Here is a 12760-nt window from a genome sequence, read left to right as displayed (position 1 = left end):
ATATCTTTAAAGTAACTAGTTGATCTTTTGTACTCACTACACATGAGAACATTGAGATAGAGGGACTTGTTTTAATTCTTCCCCAACCTGAAGCAAGATAAGCTCTAAGATTGCAAAGTGATGCTCCAGTAGTCGTTGAAGAAATACTTCCAACGCTGTAACCGTGGCAGAAATTAGCATATTCTGGGTGAGTTTGACAAAAAATTCAGCTGACCTAAGAGGAATGGAAGAGGAACCGTCTCTCCCTTCTCCAGCCCTGACCATGAAGTTTCCCCATCTGGCTAGGACCCTGGTCTGCATCTCTCAATAAGCCTATTAAACTTACTAACTTTACAGAGAAGTTATTAACTTTTTCTTCTGAATTAGTTCACTGCCAGTTTGGAGAGCCGAACCCGCCTATTCCAAGATGATGAGTGGCAGATATAGCACAATAAAAATGGTGCAAATAAGAGGGGTGACACTGGACATCCTCTTTTTGGCGGAGGACTACCTATTGTCCCATCGCACCCTCAGCATATTTTTGGATTACCTTTTGTTTTCAATACTTCTTTAAGGCCTGACAGTTCTCTTGATCTTGCTCAAGTGTCAACAAGACACCACAGAGGACTGCAGGACAGTGAACGTACCCATACTGTTAGAAGAACAGTAAAAGATGACCACACTCATTAACCCTGCTAAGAAACTGTAACAAAACTGCAGCATGTAAAAATGCTTCTCGAAGTGAGGTGGATGAGAAGTTCTAGTATCCTCACAGGTTATAAAATTCCTGAGTTACTGCTGAGAAAAGAGTGACTCGCTCGGCGTAAGCCTCAACTGGGTGAGTCAGGAAAACCCAGTGTCACCAAAAACAAACAAGATCTTTTTTATTCTCCTCAAATGGTCGGGGGGGCTTCCATTTCATCTTACTTAAAAAAAACAAACGAAAAACTCAAAACCCCCAAAAGACAAAAAGAAAAAAAACCCAAACAAACAAAACCATCATTAACCAGGTTATAAACCCCTGAATGAAGCTACAACAAGGAAGGCCGTTCTTGTGAGATGGGGGTCTCTTCAGTTTAGCAGCTGAGGATGTTTCAGCATTATCTGCTGTTGCTCTAAGTGACCTGACTTACCAAACTGTCTCACAACGGAGATTCTTCCCTCGTCACAAAACCGCTGTGACTCAGAACAAACGTACCACTATTCAAAGGCCCCAGGTTGGATCAAAATAGAAAGACAGTTGGAGCCAATTAAAAAACTTGTTGAATGCTGCTCAGCATCCGGACTGGTCAGCCTCCCCCCCATTAGTCCAGCTTGAGCCTGCTGCTTAAATGTTCACTCTTCCCCAGCCTCATACACAACTGGAGCTGCTATACCTTGTACAGCAACGTGAAGTAGTCAGAGGTGCTGCTGTAAGCAACTCGGTGCAAAGTTTGCCTGTCACTACCCTTCATTGGGAAAGAACTAATATAGTAACCCAAGCTACCACACTTTGGCATGGTTCATCTCTCCCCTATCCACCCTCTTTTGGAAAAATCCCCTCTCTCTCTCTCTCTCTCTTTTTTTTTGGTGATAAGATTGTACAGAAGAGAAATTCACCTCCATGGCATCTACCTTCAATCCATAAAAAAGCCCAAAGAACAGCTTCTAAACAGTTATTGTTACACACATCTCTACTGCTGTTGCCAACTTTCATGATGGCTACAGAGCCGTTTTCATTCTGCACACACACTCTTCCTTGTGTTCTATTATGACTTGTGAAGTGGCTGGACTAGTGCAAGGGTCACTCCAAGGATCTTCCTTCTCTTGCACACAGGTTAGGCAGAGAAACTAATCAGTTCTGCAGGAGGAAAATGAGACAAGGAACCAGAGGCACAAACCCTACAGTTTCATTCCTGTACAAACTCTAACACATGCTCCTATAAGCACTCAAAGGTTTTCAGGCAGCTACCTGGGGTATTATCTTGACAACCTGGAAAGCGCAAGCATTAAAGGGGTCATTCATTGTGTTCTCAGAAGTTTTGGCTATGTCTAAAGACATTAAACTAGCTAAAAAAAGCACTACAGCTGTCCATCACTGAAGTGTGAAATCACATGGGAAAAAGAGCTATACCTGTAAAGCCGCACTTCTCAGTTCCAAGCATGTTGCAATTTTAGCTATGGTTTTCTGAAAGGGAGAAAAAGAGGAAACAATTTAATACTGATATTGCATTTGTCCATATTGACATTCTTTTCTTAAAAAGATATAACTATGAACAATTGGTTTTTCCTGCAAAGATTTCAAATCTATTATTCAGTATCAGATCATTCAGCATCAAAAGCTTTTTTATACACACTCAAGATTTACTGAAAGTGCAATAGATGAAATCGAAACATCTGCCATTGAACTCCCTTCCCCATGGTTCATCAGCACAGATGGGAGTTGTTCACTCAGCAGAAACCGTAATAATGCCTACCACATCATAAACTGTTTATAAATTCAACCACTCTGAAGTGATAGGAGAGAGCCAAAAAGAAAAGAGAAGAAAAAAAAAAACCCAAGCCCCTATATTAGCTTTAGAGCACTTGAGTGGTTTGTTCTATTTGCCCTTTTAGGAATCATGCCTACAGTTCATTTATCTAGTTCACAGTGCTAGCAGACCAAGTCAGCCCTCCTCAGAAGTTATGAATGCCCAGTATCTCAGCATTGAAAAAATACAGTCCACTTGTGTGGTTTGGTGGGGAAGGAAATACAAAAGGGGCTAATTTTCTAATGTTCTATTTTTCTAAATTGCAAAGACATTTGAACTCTGAATGAACTATAAAATAGATTTTCTTTGATTGAAACTTGTCAGCCATCTAAAACATCTCTTAGCAGAACTGTGACTTTGTGTTTGCATTTAAAAACATAGAAGAAAGGGAAGGGCTTTAATATAGCCATTCTCTAGCAGTCTACTTTGAGGACAATGCTACTGAAGTTCTTATGTCTCACAAAATAAGAAGCTCAAGCAGCAGTCAAATTAGTTTCTGCTACTACCAACTGAAAAACGTCTGGAGGAATTAAGATGTCTGTAATTCACATCAAACGGACACAACGGCACAGTAAATTTTATCTTGCTTAAGCATCACAAGTTTATTTATCAACTAAAAGGTTTTAGTGGAAAAAAAGTAAGTCCGTCTGCCTAGGTGAGGCCAAACGAAAATCCAACTCTTTTACAGAACATTCACAGGGGATGAAAAATGGCAATAACTCAGCTTTTTTTTTTTTTTTTTTTTAAAAAAAGCAGTTTATTTTCAAAGTAAGTTTTCCCCCAGTAGGAAGATAAAAGCTGAAGTAAGCACCTGTAACTCATTCTCTTCTTTTAAATTAGGCAGTATCAAAAAAACAGCTCTCTCTCTAAGCTGCATGCAAGGGGGAGCAAAAGACGGCCTAGTGAGCAACTCCAGCATCAAAGAACTTCAAGAGTACGGGCACCTGGCAAACTCCGTGGTATCAGTCAAAAGCCAAAACGTCGTTTTAAAGGAAGGGTGACGTTAGGCCTCCAAGAGACTTGCAGCAGCAGATAAAAACAACGGGCCTGCTTTCACAGCTAACTTCCCCAGTCTTCTGCACTGACTCTCCTGCACCAGCATGTCCAAATTGTGTCTAAACCAACCCCTTGGCCGCCATTACTTTCAATGCACAGGGCTGAAAGCAAAGAGGCTCCAGTTTCAGTTTACCTTAGGCCTCACTGAAAGTTGAAAGAGTTCAGGAGCTGATTCATGAGCAGAGCAGACATCAATACCTCACGGGCAAAGTCAACAGCTGGAGTCTGTAAAAGCCTCAGATACCTGATTTTCATCTGCCACCACAGGCCCATCAAAGCTTTCGAAGCCATTTCTCCCCAGCTGGTATCTCCTCTGGTTTTAAACACTCTATCACAACATGGCATTAATCCAGACTTTGCATCCTTGCAGTTTACATTACTGTCCATTACATGGAGGTCCTACATAAAATTTCAGTTCCTCTGAGTGCTTTCCAGGAATGCAGTGAGCAATGGGTCTTAGCACAGGACACGCATTGTTCTCTCCTCTCCCTGGGATGCCGTGTGTGCAGCAGCGTGTTGTTTGGGAATTTTAATACAGAGCAACACGACTGTGTGTTTATATGCAACACGGCAGAGTAAAAAATACTATGGCTTTTCATTTCTGTGGAGGTTCATTTTACAATCTAGGTCCAGTCAACAAACCTCTGTCTCCCTGGAATAACTTCTGCTACATAACAGAGATCCATAGCTGGATCTCCAGCATAGTTGGAGAAGATATAGATTTTTGAAAAGGAAAGGAGCATATACAGTCCTGGATTCATTTTGACGCCTTCAGATCCACATTTCACACATGGGATTTGTGGATTGGGGCTTTGTGGGAAGACACCAGGTAGGACTTCAGAAGCAGATTCTCAGGGCCTAGGGAGCAAATGCACTGGATCCTTCTAATCAGCTGCAGCATAACACGAAAAAAAATCCTTCTTATATTTGAAAACATCTGGAAGATATGTTTGCAAAGGTAGAGCCTCAAAGAAGAGGAAGGTGTGAAGTAACGGGTAAAAAAGAGGAATCCACAGAGGCTCCCTCGGGAAGGGAGGGGAAATCTCTGAAGTTGGACTACGATCTCTAACATTTGCAAAAAGCCAGCTGTTCCTATGGTTTGGGTGTTGACTGCCGAGCAAAGAGCATGCCAATTCCATGTTAGATCACAACCTCCCCAACTGCACTGCAGAGAGAGGGCTCAAAGCTTGCAGGGTGCTAGCAAACAGTCCGAGTGCCCCACAATGGAGTCAGAACATGCAAACAGTTTTACACTGCTCTTCCTCTCACCGTCTCTCACACAGAGCATTAAGACCACACTGTGAATGAGGTCTCAAGAAATGCTGCTCGGATCCTGTCTCTGTTGTTAATCCACTGATAAGTGCAGCAAAGCCACTGTCCCCCATCCTGCAGATTCTTAACTCTGTATTCTTAAAATTGCCTGAACTAGGAACCTCCTAATAGGACTGACAACTACACAAAATGTGTGTCCTTTGACTCCTGGGGGCTGAAGGGCAATAATGGCTCTAGAAATAGATTAATTGAAAAGAATTTGGGAGTCTTAAAATAGTAAAGAATAGGTTTTATATGGAATCTATTGAAATATGGCAAGCTCCCAGCAGGCATTATTCATAACTATTTTTTTAAGGGACCACACCCAATCCAAAAGTTAAAAATGCAGCTAAACACTGCTATCATTTTCAGCTGCAACTATCCCATGCAAGGGCTCCTTTTTCCAGCAGGGAAAACATTCTGCATTTCATTAGAAGGACTGAAGTTATAATTAACTTTGCTAGCTTAAAGTAGTTAAGATCCAGTTTTATGCAAACTAGTGATTAGAAAGGGAAAAAGTCAGTCGATCTTGTAGTCAAGGTTTCTTCTGTGCAGTTGTGTGAGTAATGACTGTAACGCAGTCAAAGATGTTTGCATAAATACAGAGCCAGAGCAGAGTTTGGCTTTAAAGAGAGGTCTAGGCTGTTAGCAGACCAGTAGTTTAATGAATCATACTAAGACTGTACAACAATGCTGTTATTTCAGCAAGCTGCCATTGCACAAAACGCATGATTTTTTAATACTAGCTTAGCACAGAAGAGTTATACGAGAAGCAACAATTGTGGTTAGCAGAGGGGTTGAAAGGTCACATTCATTGTGTGGAGCACCGGGTGAGAATAACTATAGCTGGAGGCAAGCAGACAGCCACTGCCAAATCTAAGCAGATCAATTCACATAGCAAAATACAATGGGTGATCATGAATGAGGAGAGGGTTTCAGAGAATGAAAGTAAAATGAAGAAAGGTGGGATGCAGATGTTAAGGCTGGGGTAAGTCTGCCAGTAACAATCTTCTGCTAATATCCCATACAGGGAGCTTTTAGGCGATGAAAGTGTTGCACAGCTTCCTTAAAACCATTGCAGAGTGACTACATTTAAACACAAACGACGATTTGTTATTTACAGTATTTCTGTGCAGTCTCCAACCAAGTTCATAATCATTAATGAAGATTTCAACGTTGTCAGTTATCCAAGTCATGACAGCATCTTCCCTAAGGGCTAAAACTCCAGAATTATGTCCAGCAGTAGATATAAGAAGACGGACAAGCCCCCATAAGCTGAGAATGCAGGAACGAACACTGCATTCTGGAGACCAGTCTCCCTATCAAATGGAGTAGGGTACAGTGTTTCAAAACAGAGTCTTCAGATCAATTGCAAAAAGGTAAAATGGAGGAAAAGTTTACATTTTTATCGTGAGCTATACGTTTACTGAATGCTAAATGATAACTGGTTCATGTACACCTATGAAGGAATTTGGTGCATCTCTCAAGCGTTGCTGGATTAACAGATTGCATGACTAAATTAGCAAGCAATACACCATCAACTATGATGTGGCTATAAGCTGCACAGTAACACCACCTGTGATACATGAAATAATGCTAACCTGTTAAAATCTTATACAGAGAGACAGGGCTGAGAATTTGAACCTAACCTTCTCCTTTTCCCACAGCTGTAAAGACGGTGGTTTTTCCTTGGTACAGATGAATCTGCTTAAGTCCATCTTCTACACGTGGTACATCAGGTAAGAATCAATGACAACCTCACAGTAATTCTCAACAGTGTGAATCGCGCTTTAGGAAACAGCTAGCTGTAAATCTGCATAGAGACTACGATGAGAGTAGACTGACGGGATTATAATTAGCTTCACGATCTTGCCTTCCCCCTTCCTCAATCCATGAAATTCTGTGCTCAGTCTGAGCCAGTGAAATCAGATGCACAAACACCGAAATGAACATACTAATCTGCATTCAGAAAAATAAAGAGGTGGCTCTCCTATGACAAACAGTACCTGGAAAGTGACAAGAAATTAGGGAAAGAAAGACCTTCCAGAAACAGGGGGAGAAAACAGCATGCTGATGGATGCATCAGCAGGAACCGAGTTGAGCAAAAGTAGCTGTTTCAGTATTTGGATTTTTGAGAGGTGAGGAGAGAGAAAATATGCTCCTATTCAACTACAATGCTTGAAAACCTGGGGAAAAAAGTGCGCTAAACTCTATCCCTACACGCCGACTGAACGCTGCTAGTAATTGCTCATGATCACCAGATTATATCAGCCCAACTCCTGCAGAAATAAGGAAGACCAGAACAGTAAGAAGCTTAATGTCAGACTAAAAGATTTTGCTATACAAAGACTTTTAAGCGCTTCTTTGTAAACAACAACAGGACTCATTTTTGCTGTGACTAGTATTACTCTTGGTAGGAGAGAGAAAGAGAATGCTGTTACTTAAACACATCACAAAAAGTTGGGGAGTTTGGCTGTGTGTGTGGTGAACAAAACAGGCACCGCTACTTGAGAACGAGGCTCAAATGACAGGCTCTTTGAAATTCAGGTGCATCCGCCCCTTTCTGATCTGCCAAAAAGCAAATGATACATTTCAATATGTCAACCTCTTCTGTAAGCTGTATCAGCTTTGGAAACAGGTATCACTCTGCAGGCATTAAAAACAACCACTCTTCATTTTTTCTTTTCAGAAGACTGTCGCCTTAACAAAAGCTCACGGTTGTGCATCTCACATCGGAGGTCAGTTACCTCTGCTTCCTGAGCCTCCCAGGCCTTCCCTCATGGCTGACCTCACTTCCAAGATCCTTTCCACCAGATTCAAGGAACATCTGGAAGCAAAGCCCAGCATGGTTCTGGTTCCCATACTCACAGGAGATGATGCCTCCAAAAGTGACATTAACAGCTTCTTCTTCATGAAGTAATCGCACTTTCAAAAGCATCCACGGGGCAGTAAAAATCACTATAGCTGATAACTATGAAGGAAGGTATCAGCGGGGCGGGGGGGGCGGGGGGGGGGAGCAGAAGCAACCAAAGAACGAACAGATGTTCTGTGTTAACAAAGCTCCCAAACCCTGAGTTCAGGAAAGGTGATCCCAATCTTTCTCCAAGATTATGATTCTTTAGGTACATCCTGGCTCTAATCTTCCTCTCTGCAAAAGGGAAGTAGCACCTGGACGGCCCGTTCTTTGCTTTTTTATTGGTACATGCCAAGGAAACAGTTAGAAACCACTGTCAGACTCGATGTAAAGGTATATTTCTTTGTGGCAGATGAGTTTTTTAAACACATTAAGTTCATCTCCAATTTCTGTAGCCAGGACCTGTTTTCAGAGCAGATATTGCACAACACACATCCCATTACTGTAACACCCTATTATGATATCTGGGATTCGGGGCCAGAAAATGTCACTCTTCAATTAATGGCATTGTTCAACCAAGTGATCTTATTCAGAAGTCTGGAAACACGGGCATTTTCCAGCCAGGTATTCCTCAGAAAAACATGCCTTTATGCAAGATACTAAAACTTACCAGGACCTCATTTCTCAAAAGATTTTGTTTTATTATACTGAAGATGCTTGAGTGTGTGAGAACTCAACCAGCATTTTCCTCTTAAATCCTGTCACAGAATTGCATCAATTTGATGCTGAGACAAGAAACAGCCTTTTCAGCTGAGGGAGGGAGGAAGGACTAAAGTCACTTGAATATTTTGAAAGACTATAAACAAAAAACATTCTAAGGGACTCATAGGGAGTCTTCTGCCAGGACCCTTCCCAGTCAGGTGTTATGTGTTAAGCTAACATCCTCCACGCACACCCTGGATGTCTGCGGTTCAAGACATTTTGTATTCAGACTTCACATCATAAATTGTGCTAACGTTGTATAAGCAAGTTATCAAGAGGTCACCCAAAAAAAGAAAAACCCAGGTTACGAAAGACTCCGGCCAGCATGCAAGACATTCAATATCACACAGCATAGCATCTGTCACATCTAATGATAGCAACCATTTCAGCCATGCTAGGCTCTGTTTCCCTTTGTACATTGAGGGAGGAGAAAAACGTCTTCTAACATTCAGGTCTGAGAGATACAAAGAACCATAATACACATTGACATCTACGGAGGAGTCAAGCCCCTTGACTGAGCAAACACTAATACATACCTTTTGATCTTCTGTGAATTCTGAGTTGTTGTGTTGAGATTGGGCCTCTTTTTGTAGATGTCTTGCTAATCTGGGTAAGGGGAAATAAAATTGTACAGTGGAAACAATGCAGAACCCTCCTCACCCCACCACCACCATCACAGTTGCCAGAAAACGTGGCAGCAGAAAGGTCCACAGACTGCTGCTCCAAATAGTTTCTTTTTCACAGTTTTCTGTAGTTATGCTAGGCCTTACTAAAAAAAAAAAAAAAAAAAAATAGAAGGTGGACAAAGTATACAAATATATTAGGCAAGAATAACTATGTAACTACATATATAACAGTGTCTTGCAGGGAGAACAGGTAAGGAAGCCCTTCTAGCTAATAGCCTCTTGTACTGTACAAGTACTGACCTTTTCTTCTCCTCCTCCTCTTTTTTTTTTTTTTTTAAAAACTAACACTATACTGTCTGTGGAGAAGACCCACTGCAGTACAAGCCTATCTGCATTTCATGGAGAAAATATGAGGCAGCTCTGACTGCCAGAAGAAGTAAGCGAGCACAGGCAGAGAGGCAGCTGGTGCCCTAGGTAATGGCCACATGCTCTCCTGCTGCTGGAAACCAAGCACAGGGTGGCTTGGCCAAGGCTCTCTGGGTGTATTAGTTCACATTTGCTCCTGCAAGCATCACATGCGGAGCTGAGACTCCACCCATTATCACCACAGAGACAGGAGTATCAAGGGGTTTGGAAAGTAACAGTAAGCAAACAGCGCAAGAAAGCAAAAGGAAGCTAGAGAGCATTTGAAGGGAATCTATGGGAAGAGTTATAGTTTCCGTCCGGGGAGGAAGGAGAAAATTAAACAAGCAAAACCTCTGTGCAATTGTTGCCATTCCCTGTAAATAATTTAAAAAAATGCAGTGGGGGGGGGGGGGGGGAACAATGAAAACAACAGTACTCGAGACATTTCAGTACACTTCTGTCTGGAATCTCCTCATAATTTTACGTTGTTAAAGGAATCTCACCACTGCTTCTCACCACTGCTGCAGTGAGCATTAGCCTGTTTTTTTTTTTTTTTGGGGGGGGGGAGGGTTAAAATAAAAGCATACACAAAAACAGATTACCATCAAAACCTGCAGCAGAACCAAAACCAGAACCCAATTCTTGCTGTTCTTTTTATAAAAAACAAGCTCCATTAAAAAGACACAAGGTTTGAAGCCACCACTGTAGCATTCACCCTCCGCTAGTGAAAAACCAACGCAAGGGGACAAGATAACAAGACAACCCAGTAGCATTACCCTCCTCTATAAAAGAGGGAAGATGGTGGCAGAGAAAAGTCAAAAAGCACAAACATGCTAGCACTGAAATACATAGTCCTCTCTTGCCGCCCTGGTGGTATGTCTGAAGGGATACACAAGGCAAGCGTTGGATGCACGATACACAGAGCACTGAAGAGTCATGACTTAAGAAAACGTATCACCATAGCAGCAATAAGCCACCCACAACAGACAGCATTACAGAACTAACATTTGTGCAAGCATCAGTAACACAACAATCTTTCCATTTGTCGGTAACACAAAAAAAAAAAACCCACTTTAATCCAAATACATGCCTCTGGCATCCCACCCTAAGCTTGTTCAGCATTGGATGAGACCAAGTTCCACTGCCAGGAATATTCAACTGAGAAGGCCCTGATGACAGCTCAGAGGGCTCTTGTACAAGTGAGCACTTGAATGAACATGGGACAATCTTTATACCAAGGTTCCTGCACTTCCAGGAGCAACGTAAAGACCTAAGCAGATGTAGGTCCTTCTGGACACAGGAGGCAAATAATTGTGTTCTGTGTCAATAGCCATTAAGTCCATGAAATGAAGTAGCTCAGGCTCATGGAAACGTTTTCCAGCATCAGCAAGCTCCCTATATCCAAATTATCCCCAGCCTTCCCATGTTGATCAGTACAGACCTTGCCAATGTTAGCAGCACCTAATCAGCTGCAGCAACACACTTGTTAATCCCATCTCAGGTTACCAGTTGAGCAGGCAACAGCACAAAACCATGCCGATACATCTCTCCAGAGCTACAAGTAGATATCTTGCTCTATGCCTCTTACTGGCAGCCTCTACCCTACTGATTGAAATTGCTATTATTGTACCTGTGATACTACAAGTGGCTATGCACACTGAGAAGGTTCTGCTCCTTCCCAGGAAATATCCCCTTTCCTTCTGCTTTCTTCTCCCTGCTGGAACCACAAAGAGTTCATCTACTGACTACTCTCTTCAGCAGAAATTCACGGATAAGCTTGTGAGAGAAGCTTACAATACTACTACCCAAGGCAAGCTTTCTTACAAAGACATCACACGGCTACAAAGTCTGAAGGAAGCAAGGGCACAGGGAGCAGCTCAGTTCTTGTCAGGCACAAGTGATGCTGGGAGGAAAGGAATGGAAGTTATAGTTCACTTCTCAAACAGGACTGTCTGCAGAAGTTTAGAGACCTTACTTCTTAGTGAAGCACGCTCAGAACGAAAACTCTGAAGAAACGTCACTAAAGGAAACCGACTGCTGAGACTGTCACGATGGTTTGAAGCATGAGGGTCCTAGCAGACACCTCAGAGGTGTCCACTTAAGGGCAGTTACTAAAAATATCTTCTTTTACTTTCTGATGAAGGTTTTTTCTTCTCAGATACAGACCTAGACAAGAACTTTTTCCCATCCCTGTGCCAAGCTGTGCAGTGACAGCTTGCCCTGATCCAAAGACCATCAGCAAACCGCAAACAACCAAACCTGCACCATCCTACCTGGCGAAAGAAAAGAATTCAAGAGATTATAGCAGCTCGTGACTCTGTGCTGTACCTGGCCAGCACTCTCTTTGCTCCGAGCGGCAAGCGAACGAGCAGCCAGCCCAGAGTTAGAGCCCGTAACTCGAACAGCCCTGAACAGCTCTAGAAGACTTCTCAGATGGCACCTCTTTGGCTTTCTCTTGGGGAAGAGACGCAAACCCTCCGGACGTCTTCCCGAAAGCTCACCGTAAGAAACTCAACCTGCACTTCTCAACTCGCAAGGAAACGGCTTCCATCTTCACGGCCAACAGCGCGCTAAACCAGCGCGTGGGGCTAAAGCTACCAGGCGTACGGCTGAGGAGGCCACCAGCGGCTCTCCCGTGACAGCACCAACCTCTCCCCAGCGCCGGGGCCTGCTCTCTCGGCGGTACCGACACCGGCCCACGGCTTCCGCCAGCGGCCGGGCCGGCCAGGCGCGGGCGGGCGGCCGGGGTCGCTCCCTCTTCGCCCTCCATCCCCGCCGCTGCCCCCTCCCGCCCCCGCGGCCCAGCCGTGGGCCGGGACGGGGCGCGCACCGGCCGGGCAGCGTCCAGGGCTCCCGGCTCGGCCCGGGGCCGCCGCCGCCCGGCCGCGGCAGCCGTCCACGGCCTCTGGCTGGCGACACCTGCCCCGCGCGTTACACAACCGCCGGGAGCCGCCGCCGCGCCCCGCGGCCTAGGCCCCGCCGCCGCCCCACTCACATCTGGTACTCGTCGATGGCCTCCACGAGCTGCCCCCAGGAGTCGAAGTCGGTGCCCTTCCTGAAGCTGGCGCCCCAGCGCTGCAGGAGGCTCCGGGCCGCCTCCGACATAGCCTCAGCACTAGGGCACCATGCTCACCCCGGGGCCGGGGGATCGCGCCGAGCAGCCGCTCCCGCCAGCCCCGCCGCCGCCGCCGCTGCCGCCGGCCCGGCCCAGCCCAGCCCCGCCGCCGCCGCCGCCGCGACAACCAAGCGCTGCGGGC

At 44.4% G+C, this 12760-nt stretch overlaps 1 protein-coding gene across 2 annotated transcripts in view; it reads right to left on the bottom strand.

Annotated features, from left to right (window-relative positions):
• The window catches only part of AIDA (axin interactor, dorsalization associated), a 31001-nt gene extending 18286 nt beyond the window's left edge, over positions 1–12715 (bottom strand). For both annotated transcript variants that reach the window (XM_068940222.1, XM_068940223.1), the window contains exons 1-3: positions 12499–12715; positions 9009–9078; positions 2093–2146 (exon numbers count right to left, since the gene is read on the bottom strand). In XM_068940222.1, the coding sequence (XP_068796323.1) occupies positions 2093–2146; positions 9009–9078; positions 12499–12608 (234 nt within the window). In that variant the 5' untranslated portion in view covers positions 12609–12715. The remainder of the gene's footprint in view (positions 1–2092; positions 2147–9008; positions 9079–12498) is intronic.
• Between the last annotated feature and the right edge of the window lie 45 nt (positions 12716–12760).

This window comes from Struthio camelus, chromosome 3 (genome assembly GCF_040807025.1).
Source record: "Struthio camelus isolate bStrCam1 chromosome 3, bStrCam1.hap1, whole genome shotgun sequence".
NCBI lineage: Eukaryota > Metazoa > Chordata > Aves > Struthioniformes > Struthionidae > Struthio > Struthio camelus.
The sequence above is the reverse complement of the archived record's forward strand: the minus strand, read 5'-3'. Positions and strand labels throughout refer to the sequence as shown.